The 23674-nt window shown below is 49.1% G+C and overlaps 2 protein-coding genes across 5 annotated transcripts in view; one reads left to right on the top strand and one right to left on the bottom strand.

Moving 5' to 3' along the window:
- Window positions 1-17029, top strand: part of RUSC2 (RUN and SH3 domain containing 2) — a 54289-nt gene extending 37260 nt beyond the window's left edge. For 3 of the 4 annotated variants that reach the window (XM_036330462.1, XM_036330461.1, XM_036330464.1), the window contains 11 exons: window positions 4470-6560; window positions 11338-11964; window positions 12202-12387; window positions 12538-12678; window positions 13834-13910; window positions 14099-14273; window positions 14363-14468; window positions 15180-15226; window positions 15618-16434; window positions 16521-16658; window positions 16743-17029. In XM_036330462.1, the coding sequence (XP_036186355.1) occupies window positions 4538-6560; window positions 11338-11964; window positions 12202-12387; window positions 12538-12678; window positions 13834-13910; window positions 14099-14273; window positions 14363-14468; window positions 15180-15226; window positions 15618-16434; window positions 16521-16658; window positions 16743-16944 (4539 nt within the window). In that variant the 5' untranslated portion in view covers window positions 4470-4537 and the 3' untranslated portion in view covers window positions 16945-17029. The remainder of the gene's footprint in view (window positions 1-4469; window positions 6561-11337; window positions 11965-12201; window positions 12388-12537; window positions 12679-13833; window positions 13911-14098; window positions 14274-14362; window positions 14469-15179; window positions 15227-15617; window positions 16435-16520; window positions 16659-16742) is intronic. The other variant, XM_036330465.1, reaches the window with a different exon arrangement.
- A 376-nt stretch (window positions 17030-17405) lies between these two features.
- On the bottom strand, window positions 17406-19529 carry FAM166B (family with sequence similarity 166 member B). Its single transcript, XM_036330466.1, has 6 exons — window positions 19392-19529; window positions 18811-19034; window positions 18505-18722; window positions 18274-18325; window positions 18002-18199; window positions 17406-17654 (listed from the first exon to the last, which is right to left on the bottom strand). The coding sequence occupies exons 1-6, from the start codon at window positions 19451-19453 to the stop codon at window positions 17566-17568; spliced, it is 843 nt and encodes a 280-aa protein (XP_036186359.1). The 5' UTR covers window positions 19454-19529; the 3' UTR covers window positions 17406-17565.
- Window positions 19530-23674: the final 4145 nt, after the last annotated feature.

The following is a 23674-nucleotide window of genomic DNA, read 5'->3' as shown; positions in this document are numbered from 1 at the left end:
CTCCCAGCACATGCCCTCACCACCCCGCATCTGTGTCCATTGGTTATGCTCATATGCATGCATACAAGTCCTCTGGGTGATCTCTTACCCCCTCACCCCCCGCCTTCCCTCATAGGTGGGACAGTCTGTTCGATGCTTCTATGACTCTGGTTCTATTTTTGTTCATCAGGTTATGTTTTTCCACAAATGAGTGAGATGTTGTGATGTTTGTCTTTCTCTGACTGGCTTATTTCGCTTAGCATAATGCTCTCCATTTCCATCTATGCTATTACAAATGGTAAGAATTCCTTCTTTTTTACAGCAGCATAGTATTCCATTGTGTAAATGTACCAGTTTTCTAATCCATTCATCTGCTGATGGGCACTTAGGCTGTTTCCAGATCTTAGCTATGGTGAATTGTGCTGCTATGAACATAGGGGTGCATATATCCTTTCTGATCTGTGTTTTTGTTTTCTTGGGATATATTCCTAGAAGTGGGATTATTGGGTCAAATGGAAGTTCCATATTTAATTTTTTGAGGAAATGCCATACTCTTTTCCACAGTGACTACACCAGTCTGCATTCCCACCAGCAGTGCAAGAGGGTTCCTTTTTCTCCACATCCTCTCCAGCACTTGTCATTTGTTGATTTGTTGATGATAGCTATTCTGACAGGTGTGAGATGGTACCTTATTGTTGTTTTGATTTGCATCTCTCGGATGATTAGTGACTTTGAGCATGTTCTCATATGTCTCATGGCCTTCTGTATGTCTTCTTTCGAAAAGTGTCTATTTAGGTCCTTTGCCTATTTTTTTATTGGATTGTTTATCTTCCTTTTGTTAAGTTGTATGAGTTCCCTATAAATGTTGGAGATTAAACCCTTATCGGTGATAACATTGGCAAATATGTTCTCCCATGCAGTGGGCTTTCTTGTTGTTTTGTTGATGGTTTCTTTTGCTGTGCAGAAGCTTTTTATTTTGATGTAGTCCCATTTGTTTATTTTCTCCTTAGTTTCCATTGCCCTAGGAGCTGTATCAGTAAAGATATTGCTACAATATATGTCTGATATTTTGCTGCCTATGGCTACTTCTAGGATTTTTATGGTTTCCCATCTTACATCTAAGTCCTTTATCCATTTTGAGTTTATTTTTGTGTATGGTGTAAGTTGGTGGGCTAGTTTCATTTTTTTTGCATGTATCTGACCAAATTTCCCAGCACCATTTATTGAAGAGACTGTCTCATCTTTTTTAAAAAATATATTTGTAGTGTCCAGCTGGTGTGGCTCAGCAGTTGAGTGTCGACCCAGGAATCAAGAGATTGCTGGTTCGGCCGAAACCGGTTTGGCTCAGTGGATAGAGCGTCGGCCTGCGGACTGAAAGGTCCCAGGTTCGATTCCGGTCAAGGGCATGTACCTGGGTTGCAGGCATATCCCCAGTAGGAGATGTGCAGGAGGCAGCTGATCGATGTTTCTCTCTCATCGATGTTTCTAACTCTCTATCTCTCTCCCTTCCTCTCTGTAAAAAATCAATAAAATATATTAAAAAAAAAAAAAAAGAGAGAGAGAGATTGCTGGTTCGATTCCCAGTCAGGGCACATGCCCAAGTTGCAGGCTCGGTCCCCAACCGGGGGTGTGAAGGAGGCAGCCAATTGATAAGATGTTTTCATCCCTCTCTCCCTCTCCCTTCCTCTCTCTCTAAAAATCAATAAAACATATTTTTAAGAAATAAAATATATTTGTATTGATTTCAGAGAGAGAGGGAGAGAGAGATAGAGACATCAGTGATGAGAGAGAATCATTGATTAACTGCCTCCTGCACACCCTACACTGGGGATCGAGCCCACAACCTGGACATGTGCCCTGACCAGAATCGAACCGTGACCTCCTGGCTCATAGGTCGACACTCAACCACTGAGCCACACCGGTGGGGCCATCTTTTTTTTTTTTTTTTTTTTTTAATTCCTACTGGGCCTAGAGAGAGGTCAAAGGAGAGAGAAAGAGAAAGACCAATGTGTGAGAGAAATATTGATCAGTCGCGTCTCGTACACACTCCCACCAGGGATGAACCCATACCCTAGGTATTTGCGATAACCAGGAATCAAACCAGCAACCTTTTGAAGCATGCATGGACACTGCTCCAACCAAGTGAGCCACACCAGCCGGGGCAGATTATATATCTTTTATTTTTAATTGCTGGCCTTCTGATCAGAAACCTCTTATCAGATATATGATTTGCAAATATTTTCTCCCATTCTGTGGGTTGTCTTTTCATTTTATTGATGGTATCCTTTGAGGCACAAAGATTTTTAATTTTTATGAAGTTCATCTTACCTTACTTGTTTTCTCACTTATCATTCATGTTTTTGGTGTCATATCTAAGAAACCATTGCCTAATCCAAGATAACACAGATTTATTCCCATGTTTCTATAACTTTTAATATTATAGCTCAGTTTAGCCTCTCTAGTCTCTGCCTTCCTCCATATATACTCATTACCCCAATCCACACAAATAAGTTTAGAAGTCCAAAAAAGGAACCTTCCTCTCAAAAGGAAGAAAAAAGATGATAAATACTTGCTTTTAAATTTTAATGTAATTGAACCTAACTCACATAGTTATATCATAATACTGTGTCCCTCACACATGTATTTATTAGCCATTTGAATTTTTTATCTCATGTATTACCTGTTCATGTTTTTGAGCATGAATTTGCTTAACTCTTTATTGTACTTTACATGAAGAGCTGTGATCCTGTAATCTAAATGAGTTAACTTTTTAAGAATTGGTAGTATTAAGAGTTTAACTAAATGAGTCTAAATGATGGGAGATTTAGACTCATGGTGGATGAAAGGAAAATGACAGGAATAAAAAGGGAAGGAAGAGAAAAATGAATGAATGAATGAATGAATGAATGAATGAATGAATGAATGAATGAGGAGACATTGGATATGAGGAGTCAGAGCAAGTAAAGACTGTTAGGATCTGAACTTGGTAGCACAGGAGACCAGAACTCGCCTAGTCTGGCCAGGAGACCAGAAAAGCTCAAAAGGGGCTCTGTGTACTTGGAAACCTTGAAAAAGAGAGAACCTTAGCCTATCAGAGGTAAAACTGGGGAGAGAAGGTTTTCTAAAGGACCCCCATAATGAAAGTTCTAGGCTAAAACTGAGCAGAATTTGGATACTTCAGAAGATCTATATCCTGCGCTAGACAAATATTAAGAATGTATTATGCCTCTTATGTTTGCCAGGCCTATGTGATGTTGTGCTAGAGTGATAGAAAGGAGATAAAAATAGACCCCGCCTCCATTGAGAAGGAAGAAGTTGGCATCAGCCATACTTGCAGTCACTCTAATGCCCACCTTGGCCTCTGCATTCAAGAAGCATCAATACCGTAGTAGGGAGAGTGAGGATCTTAGCCCACAGCCATCAGAGAGGGGCAAGTATTCTGGGGTTTAGAAGAGGAGAAAAGGAGTCTAAGATGACATAGGGGTCAAATGACAGAGTATACCTAAAAATATTTTTCTTGCAAAATTGTAATTTATTGCTATTAGGACATGATTTAGAATTTGTGATTTCCTCCTCATCTGTAAACTTCTGTGCTGTAGCTGTGTCTAAGGCATCTCTGTATCCCCTTAGTGCTTAGCACCATATCAGACATCCTAGTGGTGTTTTCTTAGTTACTTTACTATTCATACTTTTTATTTTTACTGAGGATTAGTCCTTGTTTACAGCTAAGAATAGGGTCCTCGATAAGAAAATGCTGTCCCTGAGATCCCCAGATCTTCATATGTGGCATTAAAAGGGGCCTAGCTCGCCCTAACCGGTTTGGCTCAGTGGATAGAGCGTCGGTCTGCGGAATCAAGGGTCACAGGTTCGATTCCGGTCAAGGGCATGTACCTTGGTTGTGGGCACATACCCAGTAGGGAATGTGCAGTAAGCAGCTGATCAATGTTTCTCTCTCATCCCTCTCCCTTCCTCTCTGTAAAAAATCAATAACAGCCCTAGCCGGTTTGGCTCGGTGGATAGAGCGTCGGCCTGCGGACTGAAAGGTCCCAGGTTCGATTCTGGTCAAGGGCATGTACCTTGGTTGTGGGCACATCCCCAGTAGGGGGTGTGCAGGAGGCAGCTGATCGATGTTTCTCTCTCATCGATGTTTCTAACTTTCTATCTCTCTCCCTTCCTCTCTAAAAAGTCAATAAAATATATTTTTTTTAAAAAAATCAATAACATATATTTTTTTAAAGGGGGGGGGGCTGGCTTACAGTAGACTCCTGGCAAATTAAAATGAAGGGGGACCTCCAGGGCTGGACCTGTATGATGCAGAAAGTGTGTTGGGATACCCCTTGTCCTATTGGGCTGTGTTACCAAGCTCCATCTTGGCTCTGAGTCTTTTCTCCCCTTGGGCTTTTCTGCATCTGAAAATCATATGAGGAAGGGCATGTCTCAGACTTCCAGGGAAGTGACATTAGCTTCCCTTTCTTTCCCTCTCTCTCCAGGTGCCAAGCTCTCCTGATGAAATGCGTTCTGCCCCATCGGGCTCCGGGGGCAGTGTCTGGTGCTGTTGATGCCCTTGTTCGAACTTTCCAGAATGGATAGTCCCCCAAAGCTTACTGGAGAGACCCTCATCGTCCACCACATCCCCCTGGTACACTGTCAAGTCCCAGACAGGCAGTGCTGTGGGGGGGCAAGTGGAGGTAGTGGGAGCACAAGACCCAATCCCTTCTGCCCACCTGAGCTGGGCATAACCCAGCCTGAACAAGACCTAGGACAAGCTGACTCCCTGCTGTACAACAGTCTGCACTCTGCTCCAGGGGGATCTGCACGGTCTGCAGACAGCAGCACTAAGAGTAGGGGTCGGGATGGAAGAGGCCCAGGGGCCTCTAAACGACATAATCCCTTCTTGCTGCAGGGGAGTGTGGCTGAGCCAGGACTCGGTGACTTATATGATGACAGCATTGGTGATAGTGCCACCCAGCAGTCCTTCCACCTGCATGGAGCTGGCCAGCCCACCTTCCATCTCTCCTCTTTCCAGCTGCCACCACCTGGCCCCAGAGCCGGCAGGCCATGGGGGGCAACACAGAGTCGGGCTGGAGTGGTGGAGGGGCAGGAACAGGAGCCGGTGACAACCTTGGATCCCCAGCAGTGTGGCAGTAACCACTGCTGCCAGCCAGAGCTGGAAACAGAGACCATGGAGCTGGATGAGTGTGGGGGACCTGGTGGGAGTGGCAGCGGAGGTGGAGCCAGTGATACCTCCGGCTTTTCCTTTGACCAGGAGTGGAAGCTCAGTTCAGATGAATCCCCAAGGAACCCTGGATGCTCAGGCTCAGGACCCCAGCACTGCCGCTGCAGTAGCACATCCAGTCAGTCTGAGGCGGCTGACCAGTCCATGGGCTATGTGAGTGACTCCTCCTGCAACAGCTCAGATGGTGTACTGGTCACCTTCAGCACCCTCTACAACAAGACGCATGGCAACTCCCATGCCAATCTCAACTCTGCCCCACAATCTTGCAGCGACTCTTCCTTCTGCAGCCACTCAGACCCTGGCGCCTTCTACCTGGACCTGCAACCCTCCCCAGCCGAGTCCAAGATGTCTTATGAGTCCCATCACCCCGATAGTGGAGAAAGGGAGGGGAGCTATGGTTGTCCTCATGCCTCATCTCCTGAGCTCGATGCCAACTGCAACTCCTACCGCCCACACTGTGAGCCCTGCCCAGCTGTGGCTGACCTCACAGCCTGCTTCCAGAGCCAGGCCCGTCTTGTTGTGGCCACACAGAATTACTATAAACTTGTCACCTGCGATCTGTCCTCCCAATCATCCCCAAGCCCTGCTGGCTCTTCCATCACCAGTTGCTCGGAGGAACACACCAAGATAAGTCCGGTACCCAGCTCTGCCCCAGACCCTGGCCCTAACCAGCCCTCTGAGTATTATCTATTCCAGAAGCCAGAAGCCCAACCAGAGGAACAAGCGAGGCCCATGGAAGCTGAAGCTCCTACGGGCCCCACTGTGATTGAGGGGCAAGTATACACTAATACTTCACCCCCCAACCTTGGCACTGGACGTCAGCGCTCTCGAAGCTATGATCGCAGCCTGGACCGTAGCCCTCCTGTCCGCCTGGGCTCGCTGGAACGCATGTTGAGTTGCCCAGTGCGCCTGAGTGAGGGCCCCACAGCTCTGGCCGGGTCCAGCTCCCCACCTAAGCGGGTCACCTCCTTTGCTGAGCTCGCCAAAGGCCGGAAGAAAGCTGCAGGCTCTGGCTCCCCCCCACTTCGAGTGAGCGTTGGAGACTCCTCCCAGGATTTCTCACCCATTCAAGAAGCCCAACAAGATAGGGTGGGCTCGCTGGATGAGGGTTCTCACTGTAGCCATAGTCTACCACCTATGCCCATGGGGCCAGGCATGGACTTAGTTGGCTCAGAGCCCTGGTCCACCCAGGTCTATCAGGGCCCCCAGTCCAGTGAGATGTCACCTGCTGTCCTCAGAGCTTCTGGGCAAGGCTCCCTGATGCAGCTGATGGATCCAGGCTCTGCTCTCCCAGGGAGCCCAGCCAACAGCCATACCCAGAGGGATGCAAGAGCTAGAGCTGACGGTAAGGAACCTAAAGGCTGGAGATTACCAGGATAAATGCAAGGCCTCCTCAGTGATAGGGCCCTGTCAACCACCCCATCCATATCACTGGCAGTTCCTCAGCCTAGACCAAGCATCTTTCCAGTCCAGGGGAGAAGTTGTAAAGGGGAGAAGGAGGTTAGAGGGTAAAAAATTCACTGAAGAGATAAAATCAACAGAACTTAGAGGATGATTGGGAAAGGAAGCACTCAGAAGATTGTGATTCTAAGCCTGGATAACTGGAAAGATGATACGTGATTAGGGACTGCAAACAGAATTAGATTTACTGGCACAGAGATGAGGCATGAGTTCAGTTTGGGACATATAGGAATTTGCAGTGCTTAACGGTTATGTCTAAAAGCCGAGGATATGTCCAACAGGCAAACCACACTGGGTGTCAGCGAAGCTCACCCTGATCAGTCATTGTAGCCACTCTTCAAAGAGCCTGAGAGCTGACACTTGGCCTTTCGGTCTCCTAGTCCGGCCACTGTTTCCTATTTGTCTTATAATATTTAGGTGGTGATTTTATAGACTCCATGTTAAGTGGGTGCTGGTGATAGAGAGATGAGAGGGACAATTTCTGTCCTCAAGGAATTCCAACCAAGGATGGAAACAGTAAAGTAAAATGCAGAGATGGTGGTGTACAGGACATCTAAATCAGAATGAAATGCCAGAGAAGGACTGCTAACACAGTTTACATTCGAGCACAGTCTAGAAAGACAGGAATTAGCTTTGTGCAGACTTTAAGAAGAACATTCTAGGTCATAGAATAGTCTGTACAAAACCACAGAGGCCCAGAATAACATGATGCTTTCTAGAAACTACAAATAACTGGGGCTGCCCTAGTGGAATGTGATGGAACCACTGAAGGATTTCAGTCAGGAAAACTGCTTGTTTTTTTGTTTGTTTGTTTGTTTGTTTATAACAGTTTAGCCTGTTTTGATTTGCATATTAGAAAGTTCACTGGTAGATTGGAACCAACCCTGGAGGTCAGGAGATCACCATGATGGGAGAGTCGTTGGAGTAAAAGTGGTAGTTGGAGCTCTGAGTGGATGAGAGCATCCAGGAAAAATGTGTGAAGCTATAAAGGGAACAGGGACAGAGCCCTGGGGATACCATGATTTAAGGATGAGCAGAGCAACCCTCAGAGGAAACTAAGAAGAATTAGGCAGGAAAATATAAGGAAACCCAGGAGAGAGCAAAGTCACAGAACCAAAGGAGGAGAAAGTTTCAAAAAGAGTTAGGTTCAAGTGAGTTTTGAAGAGAAATCACTAAGAGTAAGGCTGATAATCCTAAAAGCATATTCGGCAGCAGTGAGGTGGAAGCCAGATCCCAGCGGGTGTGGAAGGAAAGGGAAAAGGCAGGTAAAGGTGAATTTTCTGTGCTGCAGCCTTAGCTTGGTGTGGTGGCTTATCAAAGGAAAGGGGTTAAAAAACCGTAAATAGTATTATCTCTGCCATTATGGAGACACAGTCCAGCAGAAGATTTCATACCTAAACATTCACAAAGAAGCTGCCCTTGGGAGAGGGAATAGAAGGGGAGGGAAGATGCAGGTCAGAAATAGAGGGATTAGCCAGTCCTTTGAAACCCATTCCCTTCTTAGACTGCAGTATCTGGTGGGTGTATGTAGGCACAGGGGATCCTGTGGCTGGCATTCTGAGGGCAAGAATAATCCTGGTCAGAGATGGGAGGAGAGGCATTGGAAGTTTTTTCTATCAAATGAACTTTGTATCAAGATGGTGTGCTGTTCCATAAGTCTCCAGTGACCTACCACAGGGCTCTTCTCTTGATTTTGTAAAAAAAGAAATAAATAAAAATAAAAAATTAGTGATAATTCAATGAATTCATAAATGACAAAAGAAGCTGAGATCCCTTTGAGACCCTGAGCAGCAAAATCAAGATTCAGAAGGATCTTACCAAAGCTGGAAAGAACTGATAAAGCAGGGACCCGCATGAAGTGTGATGTGTGAGCTATACTTGAGTTATTTGGGATATTTAATTGATTGCAAACTCAGAAGGAATCAGCAGTTTTGAAGGGTTTTCAGAAGTTACGACGACTGGATTTATTCATAGGCTGCAGAGGGGAGTTGCTAGTCCCCCACTCCTCTGAACCAGTTAGTGCTCACCTGGGAGTTCCGGGCCCTCCGTTTTAAGAAGAAATTGAGACTGTGGGGCCGTGTCACCTACAGAAGAGCAGACTTGGGTGAATGTGGTCTGTCTCTGTCTCCACTTTTCTTAAGGGTTATCACATAGAAAAGTGAGAAAACTTATTCCCTGAGGGTAGAACTGAGACCCACTCCTCACAATAATCCCCCTTTTCCTTCCCTCATCGTATTCCTCTGCCTCAAACTCGATCCTGGGTACTTAGCAGGGAGGATGCTTAAAAGAGTAGGATTAAATAGTCTAATTAAAACATTCTTTATAGAGGAGGTATGTAATACAGCTAGGGTTGAAAGGACCTAATCTGATAGCCAGGGTCAGCTCAGCCTTGAAATTTGATATTGACATAAGTGGAAAGGAAGAAGACATTCCAGCAGGAAAGGCAGCATGCTTCAAGATGGGCCGGGGTGGGAGGAGTGGTGTCGATGAGGATGGCAGGTGTGGGAGTTAGAGCGGGAGAAGCCTAATCTGTGGCCAGTGTGGGCACCTACCTGGTTGAGAAGGTTCCACTTTATTCTGCGGGCAGTTGTGGCCACAGGGGATAAAATGAAATTTGTACTTTAGGACGCAAGCTGATAAGATTTGGGATGCAGTGAGGCTAGCCTTAACCAAAGTTTCAGTGGGGATTCACTCCTTTAATAAATCTTTATTCATTACCTACTATGTACCAGGCTGTGGTCTAGGCACGGGGGCATAGCAATGAACAGCTTTTAAAAACCTTCTTTTCTGGAGCCCTTACACGAAGTAATAGACAATAAACAAATAAGGCCATTTCTGGTGGTGAAAAAAATGCTGAAAAGAAAATGCAACAGGGTAATGAGAGCGACTGTCCAGAGGGGCTGCGGTGGTTGAGAAGGTCTCGCTGAGGAGGTGGTGTTTGAGCTGATGCATGAATGATGAGAAAATTTCAGGCAGAAAGAAGAGCAGGTGCAAAAGGCTCAGAGACGTTAATAAACTTGGCATGTTAAGGGCCAATGGAAGTAGTGAGCAGGGGAGAATGACAAAGGTTGCTCTCTGAGCACTGACTGGGATGACAGGAGAGTATCGTTTGAAAGTGTCCCCTGGGAGTGATTCTGAAACACCTCCCTAATGGGGTTGTGGTCACCATCTCCTGAAGACTCACCGAAGTAAATTAATGGGAAAAGATGGGGGATAGGCAAGCCCAGCCTGGTACCATTGCATGTGCAGTGCAATGTGGTAAAGAGAACATCGGCCCCGAAGTCAGACTCTGGCTTAGGCAGAATTCGAGCCCCGCCACTTCCTAGTTGTGTGACAAATGATTTAATCTCTGAGTTTCCAATATCCTGATCTGTCAAGTAAGGATGTAATTTCTGCCTCACAGAGTTGTTGAGCCACAGAGCTGTGCTAGTGAGCCACACCCAGGGGTTCAGGCCGTGTGGCTGCTTATAGCATCCCCTTGTGTTCGTTCAGATGTTTGCAGGATGCGCAGTGTTTGATTAGAAGCACAGCCCATGCACAAAGACAAAGTGATTGGAGTTTGGGGTTTAGTCCTGAGCCCCGTGTTTTTTTTGTTTGTTTTTTTGTTTTGTTTTTAAATATATTTTATTGATTTTTTACAGAGAAGAAGGGAGAGGGACAGAAAGTCAGAAACATCGATGAGAGAGATCGATCAGCTGCCTCCTGCATGCCCCCCACTGGGGACGTGCCTGCAACCAAGGTACATGCCCTTGACCGGAATCGAACCCGGGACCCTTGAGTCCGCAGGCCGACGCTCTATCCACTGAGCCACACCGGTTCGGCCTGAGCCCCGTGTTTTGAGGGACATTGACCTGAAGACTGGCTGGAAGAACAGGAGAGGACCACTCTGGGGGAATACATGAATGTGTAGACTCTGTAGAGGGAGCAGATACGGACTCTGAGGCTCCAGTGCCTGGATCATGAAAGAGTAGGAGTGAGGTGAGGAGGGGTGACAGGAGGCTGATTCTGGCTCCAAGTAAAGAAATACTTTATTATGGTTAGATTTGCTCAAGAATGAAATGTGCCTACTTGGATGGAGATAGGGGAATTTGAGTGAAAGTTTGAGGTAAATAACATCTTGGCCCTGGAAATCTGACTCTGACTCCAAGTCTTTGGGCCTTAAAAACAAAGAACACAGTAGTTCTGCCACTGACGGAGGTGCAAGTCATCAGGAGAACGGTGATGGATGAAGTGTTCTAAAATAGCCAATTTTAAATGAAAGCAAAACCCTAAAGCAGAACGATCGAGGGATCATAGGAAGGTGGGTTCAGGCGTATGAATGTCCGAACTTGAATAATACAGGGGAGAAGTGTAAAGTGAGATATAAGAATTGAGCCTTCAGATATACCACCTTTGAAGTCAAGAAAATCAAGAGTTAATGAACAGCCACGAATACAAGACAGTTCTGTTTCATATCCAGTAGGAAAAGCTTTACAAAAGAAGCGGGGAGCCGTGTCCGAGTCCACAGTCTTGGATTACCCGACCCCACTCAATTCCTACAACCCAGGTCTTGCCCACCTCTTTCCCCTTCCCCAGGGAGCATCATCTCCTGCTTCTGTGCTCCCTCTCATGTGGGTTCAGTGTCTGTCCATCTGATTCCTTCTCCGTCCATGTTGCCACAGGGGGTGGTGCTGAGAGCCGACCAGTCCTCCGCTACAGCAAGGAGCAGAGGCCAACCACGCTGCCCATCCAGCCCTTCGTGTTCCAGCACCACTTCCCCAAGCAGCTGGCCAAGGCCCGGGCCCTCCACAGCCTTTCCCAGCTCTACAGCCTGTCGGGCTGCAGCCGCGCACAGCAGCCCGCCCCCCTTGCTCCCTCCACGGCTCAAGTCCCTGCCTCAGATCCTTCCGGGGAGTCACAGGCATCCACCAACAGAGGTGCCAGGAAAGCTGGGCCTGAGCCAGAAACCTCACGACCGTCACCCCTGGGCAGCTACTCCCCTATCCGGAGCGCTGGCCCCTTTGGGCTCAGCACCGACTCGTCTGCCTCCGCTTCGTGCTCCCCTCCCCCAGAGCAGGCCACAGCCACAGAAAGCTCACCCCCATGGAGCCTCTCCTGTCCTGCTGTCCAGCCTGCCACCTCCCAGCAGCCCCAGAAGGAGGATCCGAAGATACTGACCTTGGCTGAGTACCGACTCCATGGAACAGGAAGCTTGCCTCCTCTGGGCTCCTGGAGATCTAGCCTCGGTCGAGCAGAGAGCCTGGCCCGGGGAGGTGGTGAAGGCTGCATGGCCTCCAGGCCCAATAACGGTATGAGCTTCCCAGCCTGCCCCCAGACGCGTTGACACCACCACCCTCTTTGAATAGCTTCTTATACTCCAGCCTGGGATCAGAGGTTAAAATATTTGCATCTCCTTCCCCAGCATCTGTGGACAATATGTACTCACTCCTAACCCTCGCGTTGTACACGGGCCCACTGGGCGGGTATGAAATGCTGTCTCCTGCTCATTCTTTCCTGTCTCTTCTGCTAATCTGTTCTGCTTCCAGCCAACCACCTATCCCCTCAAGCGCTCAAGTGGCGGGAATACAGGAGGAAGAACCCACTAGGGCCACCTGGTTTGTCAGGGAGCCTAGACCGAAGGGCACAGGAAGCTCGGCTCACCCGAAGGAACCCCATCTTTGAATTCCCTGGCTCCCTCAGTGCTGCTGGCCACCTGAACTGCCGGCTGAATGGTGTGTGGGCAGGTCCCCAGGATACCAGGGCAGGCTCTGCCGTAGCTGGGAAGGGCTGGAGAAGGGGTCAGTCTCAGAGGGTATAAGGCACAGAACTGAGCTGCAACGCTTGGAAAGAGTTCGTGGGACTGATTTTTCTCTTTTTTCCAGGTCCAATGGTGAAGCCGCTATCACTGACCTGCCCTGACTTCCAGGATCCCTTTTCCTTGACTGAGAAGCCTCCTGCTGAGTTTTGTCTGTCCCCAGACGGCAACTCAGAAGCCATTTCCATTGACCTGCTTCAGAAAAAAGGTGGATATTCCCCCAGCTCAGGCCAGGAGTTCTGTTGTCACTACCTGTCTGTGCCTATCGCCCTGCTGCCTGGCCCTCCAGAATATTTCCCAACCTTAGAATTCCAGGTGCCAGGAAGAAATTAGAGAGCACAGGCATTGGGGCGAGAAGTCATGTACCATGTGCCATGAGTGTGTACACGTGAGGAAGGGTCATTGATCAGGTGCTTTGGAGTCGGGCTCCAGTCTCTTCTCTCCGGGAGCTTAGTGAGGGAGACGCATGTCATAAATAAATGTCCACGTGCGCTAAGGGGGGGAATTCAGTTACCACAGGGCCTAGAGGTCGGGGTAAACATGATGGTAACATCTAGTAAGACACGGACTGACAAGGAATCAAGCTATTTAGCAAATACGAGACCATAAGAGAGAGCAGTTTCAGTGCAATGATGGAGAGAAAAAATTGAGGGGCTGAAGGGGAAGGAGCTTATTACTTAAAGGGGAGAAAGATGAAACTAAAGTCCCTTTCAGAGGCAGAGTGGGAGATTCAGAGCTTAGGGAGAGGGAAGAACCTTGGGCAAGAAGGGGAGCAGCCACCTTCCTCCAAAAGATGGAGAGAGTGAGAGGGGCAGCAGCGGGGAGGAGAGAAATAATATAGTTACGTCTTTTGGATGGAGAGGAAAGTTGAAGGAACTCGTGACCAGTGGCCTCTGCTCTCTGTGTGAAGTAGAACCAAGGGCTTGAGAAGAGGGGTAAAGATTTGGCATGGCAACTTGAGAGCATAGCTGAGGGTGCCACAAGGCACACTTCAGAGAAGTGCCCTTGTCACTCACCGGTGTGAGTGGCCCTGGACTTTACCCAGCAGACAGTAGCCTGGTGCCTCAGAGTGGAGAAGACAGATAGATTGACCCAGGATTGGAGTAAGATGGCAAGGAAGTTAGGGCTTTGAGGGTCTCAGTAATGTAATCATTAAAGTGGGTCCCAGCCGGGGCGTGAAAACAGGAGGGGCTGGAGAACTGGGGAAAATAGGAAGTGGCCTGGGCCTGGTGCCTTGATGAGACCCATGCTGCAGGGACAGAGAGAGAGTGTATGGAAGCCCATCGTCCCACAGAGGGCTCAGTCCCAGCTGAGTTGCTCAGGGACTTTTCGGGGAGCTGTTACATCAAATCCTCGCTTGCAGGGCTGGTGAAAGCTGTTAACACTGCAGTGGACCTCATCGTGGCCCATTTTGGCACAAGCCGGGATCCTGGGGTGAAGGTAGGCAAGAAACTGTGGAGAGCTGAGCTCTACCTGCTGACCCTCACCTTCCCTGTGCTGCCACCTCGAACCCAGAGTTGATACTTAGGAATGGGGATCACAAAGAAGCACCATAAGGGCTAAGAAGGTCAGAAAGGACCATGGTTGAACTTGCAGTGATCCCCTGTACTTCCCTACTGCCTCCACAGGCAAAGCTGGGGAACAGTTCTGTTAGCCCCAATGTAGGCCACCTGGTCCTCAAGTACTTGTGCCCTGCGGTCCGGGCTGTGCTGGAGGATGGGCTCAAGGCCTTTGTGCTGGATGTCATCATCGGGCAACGTAAGAACATGCCGTGGAGTGTGGTTGAGGCTTCTACACAACTAGGTAAGTGCTGTGTGCAAGATGGGGACCCCAGGGTGAATTTAGGGTTCCAGAGATTGGGCATGTGACCTGCAACTCTGGCTTCCTCCCAGGCCCATCCACCAAGGTCCTGCACGGCCTGTACAACAAGGTCAGCCAGTTCCCCGAGCTCACCAGTCACACCATGCGCTTCGATGCCTTCGTCCTCGGCCTGCTCAAGTGAGTGCGGTGGCGCAGCGAGATCTGCAGCCACCAGCCCTCCCCGGGTCGCGGCTGCCTCTGAGGAAGCAGCTCCCTACCTGAGACAGAAAGGGGGATCTGTGGGACCTGCTGCCAGAGCGCGGGCTCACTGCTCTCCACCTAGCTCAGCCTCTCGGTAGATCAGTGGTCTCCCACCACACCCACGATCCTCCGGCACTGACACCAACATGGTCTTCCGCTTTTACAAATCCACAGTCTGGCTTCTTTGGAAATTAATCTGGTTCTGTTTCTCTGGATATTGTAAACCCTGATCCTCTCAATGCCAGCACTGCTCCCAAATCCTGCTTGACCCTAAGTCCACCTTGGGATCCATGTCATAGTATTTTTCTTTCTCAAGCATGGGCCCAGGTCACCCCCTTCGGCTCTGTACTCCACTCAGGAGCTGCCCTGACTTCCTGGGTCTTGTGCAAAGTGACTCCATTCTAGGAGGAAGTGACTGGTTTGTGAAACACATGTTCACCCCGCCCTCCCCCCGCCCCCCGCCCCACATCTTCACTGACTTTTCAGAACTACATGACAATAAAGTGAACCAAGTAGCATCTCTGCCATAGAAGAGAGACGTTCACCTATAGTCTACCCTGTGTCTGACCCCTGTGTCTGTCTTCTTTGCACCTTATGATCTGGCAATGCCCACATAAGACTCAACTCTCTTCACCTATCTCCCTACAGCATCCGGTCCCTGGAATTCTGGTTTAATCACCTCTATAACCACGAAGGTAATGCCCAGAACCCTGCCCTGTCTTGCAAACTCATCATAGGCCAGGCCTCACAGGCTCCAGAGCGAGGCACAGCTGTCTTTTCAGATGCTAGAGGTGGAGAGGGGAACCATGCCAAGCTTGGGCTTCTACCAGAGTCCTTCCCCAGCTTCTGCTGTGGCAGAGCCTGGCAGTCAGCGGGACACTCAGGCCGTCTGAGCTCGCGGCTGCCACTTAAGGTGCAGCTAATGCACCAACACTTCAGGAATCGCCTCCACTGTAGTGCCTCTAAGTAGCACATTACAGCCTGTGCAGCACGATGCAGTGGCCCTGCCCAGGTTGCCTTTCAAAGGCCACCCCAGGCCAGGCTCTGCCTTCCTGTGCGGCTCAGTCCCTCTCTCTTCCTCCCTAGATATCATCCAGACCCACTACCAGCCATGGGGCTTCCTGAGTGCAGCGCACACCGTGTGCCCTGGCCTCTTTGAGGAGCTGCTGCTGCTGCTACAGCCCCTGGCCCTGCTGCCCTTCAGCCTGGACTTGCTGTTCCAGCACCGGCTGCTGCAAAGTGGGCAGCAGCAGCGGCAGCACAAGGAACTGCTGCGCGTGTCCCAGGACCTGCTGCTGTCCGCCCACTCAACCCTGCAGTTGGCCCGGGCCCGGAGCCAGGAGGGCCCCGGAGACATGGACAGCGCAGCCCGTGGGAAACGGGTGAAAGGTGTGGGTGCCCCAGAAGGGGGAGAAGATGAGGAAGAGGAGGAGACGGAAGAGGTGACAGAGGCAACTGGGGGCTCGGAGCGTGGCAGGGCCCGAAGTGGGCAGTCTGGTTGGTGGTACCAGCTCATGCAGAGCTCCCAGGTCTACATTGACGGCTCCACTGAAGGTTCTAGGTTCCCCCGTGGTGGCAGCAATAGCTGCAGTGGCAGCAGCAGTGAGAAAAAGAAAGGGGCAGGAGGTGGGGGGCCACCCCCGCGAGAGGGAGTAGTAGAGGGAGCTGAGGCCTGCCCTGCCCCTGAGGAGACCCTTGGCCGGGACAGGGGCTGGCCCTTCTGGATGGGGAGCCCCCCTGATTCTGTGCTGGCTGAGCTGAGACACAGTCGGGAGAGAGAGGGGTCTACTGCCCCCGCAGCAGAAAGTGAGGAAGGAGCCTCCGGACCGTCACCTGGGGGCATCAAGTGGGGACACCTCTTTGGATCCCGAAAGGCTCAGCGAGAGATCCGGCCCACAAACAGGTGAGAGGCAGCCTGTGCTGTAGACAGAGGGAGTGGGGAGCCTGGTCTAAGCCAGAGCTCAGTCAGCCCTGACTGCTAACCCCTAGGCTGCCCTCGGACTGGCTGAGTCTGGACAAGTCCATGTTCCAACTCGTGGCGCAGACAGTGGGTGCCCGCCGGGAGCCAGAGCCCAAGGAGAGCCTGCAGGAGCCACACGCTCCAGCCCTGCCCTCCAAGCCTCCATGGTGAGCCCTGGGGGGCCTGAAGGACTAGGGACTGGGTTTGGTCTTGGGTGGGGTTTCTCTGACCTCCACCTGTTGTTTCTCCAGCGAGGTAAAAGCACTGTGCCACCATCTGGCCACAGGCCCTGGACAGCTGAGCTTCCACAAGGGAGATGTCCTCCGAGTGCTGGGGCCAGCCGGAGGAGACTGGCTGCGCTGCAGCCGTGGCCCCGACACTGGCCTGGTGCCTCTGGCCTACGTGACCTTGACCCCAACTCCAAGTCCAACTCCTGGAAACAGCCAAAACTGAGGTCCTCTGCATGCTGGTGGCCTCAGGGACCCTCATAACCATCAGACTCAGAGCCCGAGAGTCCCCCCCCCCCCCCCCCCCCCCCCCGCCCAAGCCCTCTGGCTTGGCTGTAGAGAGCAGACTGGGAGCTGGGGCCACGTATTCCTGTGCTCAGTATTAATTACCCCTCCCCCAACTGTCCCATGACCATGTCCAGACCACCCAGGAAAGGAGGGAAGGGACGCAGCACTGGGCTGCCAGGGTTTCCCCAGCCCGTCTGGGCCAGCCTTTCCATGGGTACAGACAAGCATGTCCCTGTGGATGGGGGTGACCAGAAGGCCCGTCTGCAGGGCTCCCAGGCCAGGTAGTGAGGATGATGGGTGACAGTGAAGGGGCCAGATCCCTAAGCTCCCAGATGTAAATAGGCTGTGGCCAATGCCTGGTGGTCAGAAGAGGGAGGAGCAGCCCAGGCTTCTGTTTATGTATTTATTTATTTATTTATTACACCTATTAATAAAAAAGGTGCTTGGCCTCCAAACCATTCTCTCTGTGCCTCCCCCTACCCTCCAGCCCATCTCTCTCTCTTCCAAAAGCATGGCTGGGATACATGAAAAGGGAAGGAGGAGTTTGAAGTCCAGGTACCTACGCCACGAGCTGCTTCTGGATGGCGCTGAGGCCCAGAGCATCCTGGGTGAGATGCCCGTATGTGCGGCCAAACTGGAACTTATATCCTGTGTGGTCAAGAGAGTCTGTCACATGTAGTCAGTGGCATGGAAAAGCCATTTATTTCTCGGCCAGTTGCCTAGACCCTCCAAGCTGTCCTCCAAAATCTGGTCCTAATTCCCCACTGTGAGCTCCCTCAGTTCCTCAGTTTTCTTTCCTGCCCAATGATAAAGCTGGACTACATGCCCTGAGGTCCCCTCATATCTATTATTTCCAACTACCAAAACCACCTCCACCTCTCTCTCTCTCTCTCTCTCTCTCTCTCTCTCTCTCTCTCTCTCTCTCTCTCTCACACACACACACACACACACACACATACACACACACACACACACACACACACACACACCCTCACCTGGCACATAGCCCCCATAGTTAGGCAAAAGACCCAGGTTCTGAGGGTAGGTCCTTGAAATTGGGGGGAGATGTTTGAGATCCTTCTGGGGTTTGCCCTGTGAGCACATCTGTCCAAATTCCTGCAGTGCCTGGTTGGTGAGCACAGGAAAGCTGGAGCCGAAGAGGAAGCGGGCACGGGGCACATAGCCAGTGAAACCTGGGGAGTGGGAATTCTGGGTCAGGACCTCCTGGGGGCCTCCCACACCTTTAGTCATTGCCCACCTCCCTCACCTGACATGAAGAACTTGTGAGGATCTCCGTCATCCATGGAATAGGGGGAAGCCTTGTGAGGGGAGTTGACAGAAGAAAAATGGTGCTATCAAACTTAGCCCCCGTGCTCTGACACAAGCTCCCAGGGAGTGGAGCTGGCAGGCAAGCCCATGTCCCCAGCCTACACAGAGGTACGGCTCCCCACTCCCACCACACATCACCCCCTTTGTCCCCCCCACTTCACAGCCTCACTTGTCCTGCCTCCTGCCCCAGCTCTGCCCCTTGCGCCTCCAGCTCTGGCTTCAGCTTTGGCTCTGATTCTTGGTCTTCCTCCACATCTTCTCCCTTGACCTGCTTTGACAGCTCCTGACTCCCTTGTTCTCCGTGCCACTGAGTAAAATCATTCAGAGCCTCAGCCCAGACCTGGCTGCAGTTCTTGGCAAAGATGAACTGTGCCTGGGGGATAAAACCTGGGTGGGCAGGGGGCACAGAAGATCTCTGTTAGTGTTTGGGACACACGTTCAGGGATGGGGCACCTGTTTATATTTGTGTACATACCTGTGTACCCAGGGATCATGCTGGAACTGAGCCTCTTGTGCCCACGCCTGACAGGCAGGCTTCCACGAGGAACCTCAGGAGATCTTGGAGGCCGAATGGGAGGCAGAAGTATGCGATGGGCAGGGGGCCAGGCTATGCCAGGAGCTCCCCGGAGTAGCTGACCGGTCATCTGCCCATAGGTCTGGCCCATGCTGAACCGAAGCAGTGGGCAGTGTCCGGTGTACCTGTAGCACAGGACTCACCCACTCATCTCTAGATTCCCCCTGCTCACCCTCCCCAGAGACAGAAGCAGAGAGCTCTGAAGCCCTGATCTTTTCTGGACTCGGCTGGTTGTATATTTGGAGCAGGCATTTCCCTCTGCTGCTACCCTGTTACCATGGAAAAGACAACACAGAGCTTTGTGGCCAGCCCAGCTACTATTCCTTGCTTTTCATTTTCTATCCAACACCATCGATATCCCAGCCCTGGGCCTGCTGTACAGGTGTGTCCACTTGGCCCCCAAGGTCTAGGTGCACAAATCCTATATCCCTAAACCCCATTCCCGGAAGCACGCAGGACTGTGCTCTGGGTAGAAGTCTTACCCTGGGATATAATGAGGATTCTGAGGGTTCAGCCCGGGTATGAAGGTGCTGGCCATAGCCATGGGAACACAGGCTGTCTCTTTTGTTTCCCTTTGAGCAGAGGCTCTGGGCTGTTTACCCTGCGTCCAGGGCTGTGGGGCGGGGCCAGAGGCAGGGGCGGGGCGAAGGGAGGGGAGAGGGGAGGGGGCGCTGGTGTCATGATGGCCTGGGCCAAAGCCAGCAGGACCTGAGAGCAGAGGCTCACAGGCCTCCACTCCAGAACAAGCGCAGTCCTGCCACATGGGGGCAGGGAGAGGGGCAGCACAGCCTCGCCACTCCAGGACCCGAGGAAGGCCTGAGGTGGGAGGGCGAAACTGTTAGGTCTCTTCAGCTTTATCTCAAAAGAGGACCCTTCCTTCTTAAGCCCTCAACTGAGCACCTGCCTGAGGAGACGTGGATTCCGCTCTTTGTGAGTCTTGACTAAAGGTGATGGAGTTCATTGGAAAGAGGGTCTCTGAGGGGAGCCCCGAGGGGAGGTGATGGGGGGGAAAAGGAAACTAGAGACCTCTAGGCAGGGTGACGTCGTTAATTTCCACTAGTATAACGTGACATTTACTGAATGCCTACCATAATCTGGATCATCACCCGTTCAACAAATGGGCCCGCCACGCCCTGCTGTCACGCCTCACCGCGGCACAGTGTGTACCAGGTAGGAGTCAGAAAAGCTAAGCTTCACGTGACTTTGGGCAGGTCATTTACTATCTCTGAACCCCTCTATCACTTACGAAATGCAGATACTATAGTCACCCTGCCACTGCTGTGAGGCTCAAGTTAATGTATGCAAATGTTTTGTAACAATAAAGACCATGAAGTAACTGAATATAGGAGTCTCAAGTTCAGAGGACAGATTGGGCCGAGAGAGAAAGTGGCGGTCACGAGAATATAGATAGTATTCAGAGCCTTGGAGTTAGGCAGTGGCCTGCCATGTGCGTGTGCAGGGAGGAGAGGAGAGGTCCAATGACGGAGCTGTGGGTACACCACTGTTTAGAGATCAGGAAGATGAAGAAGAAACAGCAAAAGAGACCTAAGAAGACAAGAAAACTAACTGAAGAAAGTAATTCAAGATATGATAATGGTATTATGGTTACATAGAAAATGATCTTAGCAGATAATGCTAATGAAGTGTCACCAATGCCTGGAACTTATTTTCAAATGGTACAATAAAAATTATATATGAGCCCTGGCCAGTGTGGCTCAGTTGCTGGAATGTCGATCCTGATGGAGGCATGTACAGTAGGCAACTGGTCAATGTTTCTCTCTCTCTCTCTCTCTCTCTCTAAAAATCAATAGAAACATGTTCTTGGGTGAGGATTTTTAAAAATTATATGATATGATGCCCTATCATGCCATACCATACCACATGAGAAAGAAGAGAGAGAACAAACACAATAAAATATAAACAATTGTTGAGTCTAGGTGAGAGTGTACGGTACAGCTGTTCATTGTGCATTCCTTCAACTTCTTTGCATGTTTGGAATTTTTTATAAAAAGAGGTGGTGCAGGGGGCTGTTTTGAGAACAGGTAGTTGACTATGTATTCATTTAACTGCTTTTCCTAAGGTCAAATAACCTACATCCCTAGTGCCCAAAATGTGTTCTTTAAATACCATTTCCAATTAAGAGGAACCATGAATCATTGGAAAAAATCGCTGATACCAGCTCTAGTCTAGGAACACACAAAATGAGCCTGGAAAATTTTATATCAAGGAGCAAGAAACCTTAAAGGTCATAACAAAAGGACTCTCAGGCGCCAGCTTGAATAAGTTCCCACTGGCCAAATAGGTCAACTTAAGCATCAAAATATTTAAAAACTGCCAATGATTGAGACACATCATACATGTGTTAAAGTATGAGTCATAATAGTACTAAAAAAAAATCACTGGTTCCTTTTGAAAATGCTAGGTAACCAACTCATTACTTTAAAAGCTGATAAAATAGCCAAAACTGGTTTGGCTCAGTGGATAGAGTGCTGGCCTGCAGACTGAAAGGTCCCAGGTTCAATTCCGGTCAAGGGCATGTACCTCGGTTGTGGGTACATCCCCAGTAGGAGATGTGCAGGAGGTGGCTGATCAATGTTTCTAACTATCTCTCCCTTCCTTCCTCTCTGTAAAAAATCAATAAAATATATTTAAAAAAAAAAGCTGATAAAATAAAAGGGAAACAAATCAACATTTTTCTTGCTTTCCTATATGAAATGTAGCTCTAGAGAACAAACAGTTAATGTGTAAAAGTTTCTCTTTGCAGAGGTATTTATTCTGCCTAACAAAGAAGGAAGGCTCGAATGAAAATATTATGTTCTAAATCCTCTATTAATGAACCTAGACCAGTGGTTCTCAATCAAGGACAGTTAGCCCACAAAGGGAAATTTAACAATTGTCTAGAAGCATTTTTTGTTATCACAATTGGGGGAGTTGCTACCAGCATTCAGTGGGTAGAGAGGCCAGAGATGCTACTAAACATCCTACAATGCAGAGAACAACTTCCTACGATAAAGAACTATCCGTCCCATAATGTCAACAGTGCCAAGTTTGAGCAATGCTAGTCTAGACAATGATCACCATTAATTACTAATATCACAAAAAGACCACCATTGTATGCCTCCTGGTAAATGCACTAAAACCACCTATGAATTAGTTTTACCAAAACAATCAAATCTAAATCTGATTAAGCCTCTAACTATCAATTTACCACAAATACAGAGCTGAGGAACATACTAAATTACGCCAGTAGAAGCTCAGCAAAATTCAGACTTTGAGAAACTTTACCGGATAAATGACCTGGTTTCTTAAAAAATAAATTAATTAAATAATAAGGGGGGAAAGATGGAGAATAGACAAAGTTTTTTAAAAATTCAAGAGACATATTAGCTGCAAAGTAGGGTCCTTACTCATATCTTGATTCACATAAACAATTTTTTAAAACTAAATATAGCTCTAGCTGGTTTGGCTCAGTGGAGAGTGTCGGCCTGCGGACTGAAGGGTCCCAGGTTCAATTCCAGTCAGGGGCACATGCCTGGGGTTTCAGGCTCGATCCCCAGTAGGGGATGTGCAGGAGGCCGCCGATCAATGATACTTACCATTGATGTTTCTATCTCTCTCTTGCCCCCTCTCCCTTCTTCTCTCTAACATCAATAAAAAAATATTAAATATAAAACAGTGGGGGAAATGTGAATAACTAGATGCTTGATGACATTAAGAATTGTTCGTTTTTTTCAGATGTGACAATGGTACCATAATTTTGTTTTAAAGAAGAATCCTTATGTTTTAGAGAACACACTGATAAACATATTGATAAAGTGATATAATGTCAGAAATATGCATCAAATAACTGGGATGGGGGGAGGACAGCAGGGGTATAAAAGAAACAAAATTGGCCATGAGTTGATCATTGGAGAATCATTGGGATAAAAGGTACATGAAGTGGTACTTTTACTCCGACAGACCGCTGAGAGCTACAGCACGGCTGAGGCACGGGTCTCCAACAAAATGAACTTACTCTCCCAGGTAAATAAGGGCCCGTTGTTCTACTCTCTGCTTATGTTGGACATTTTCCATCATAAAAAGTTTGAAAAACAACAAAAGGATCTGCTAATAAGCTAATTCAAGAAACATTTAAAATTTCTCTTAGCAGACCCCTCTGCACTATTTAGTGCTGTTCATTATTCCATTTTCCCTAAACGCTCCATCCTTCGAGTCCATGGCACCGGACTCTCTAAATTCTCTTCCTGTCTTTTAGCTTGTTTCTCCTCAGTGTCCTTCATGGACTTCTCTTCCTCCATCCACTGCCCTTTAATGCTGGTTTCCCCCCAGATTCTGCCAGCCTATGTCTCCTTCTTTACACCCTACGTGGACGATGGCATCCACCTTCATAGTTTACCATCACCCCTTTGTTTATGGAAATCATTTACCATCCTTTACTCAACCTTTCCTCATCCTGGATTTTTTAATCCCAGTTGTTATCTCCCCATCATCTAAGCTAGAAATTTAAAAATTATCCTGGCTGATGCTCTTTCTCTCCCCAGGACCGACTTTGGATACTAATCAATCAGCCAATTTTCCCAAAGGGCATGGATGTTTCCTCCTCCCTTCCCTATCACCCTTGTCCTAGTTCCAGTCCCTCAAGTCTCCTGAGTCCTTGCCAGAGCCTCCCTCCTAATCAGACTCCCTGCCTCCATGCAGCCACCACAGTAGCCTTCCGGAAACAGAAACCCGGCTCCTCTGCTTGGAATTACTATCATCAACCATA

The sequence above is a fragment of the Myotis myotis genome, unplaced genomic scaffold (assembly GCF_014108235.1).
Source record: "Myotis myotis isolate mMyoMyo1 unplaced genomic scaffold, mMyoMyo1.p scaffold_m19_p_12, whole genome shotgun sequence".
Lineage (NCBI taxonomy): Eukaryota > Metazoa > Chordata > Mammalia > Chiroptera > Vespertilionidae > Myotis > Myotis myotis.
The sequence above is the reverse complement of the archived record's forward strand: the minus strand, read 5'-3'. Positions and strand labels throughout refer to the sequence as shown.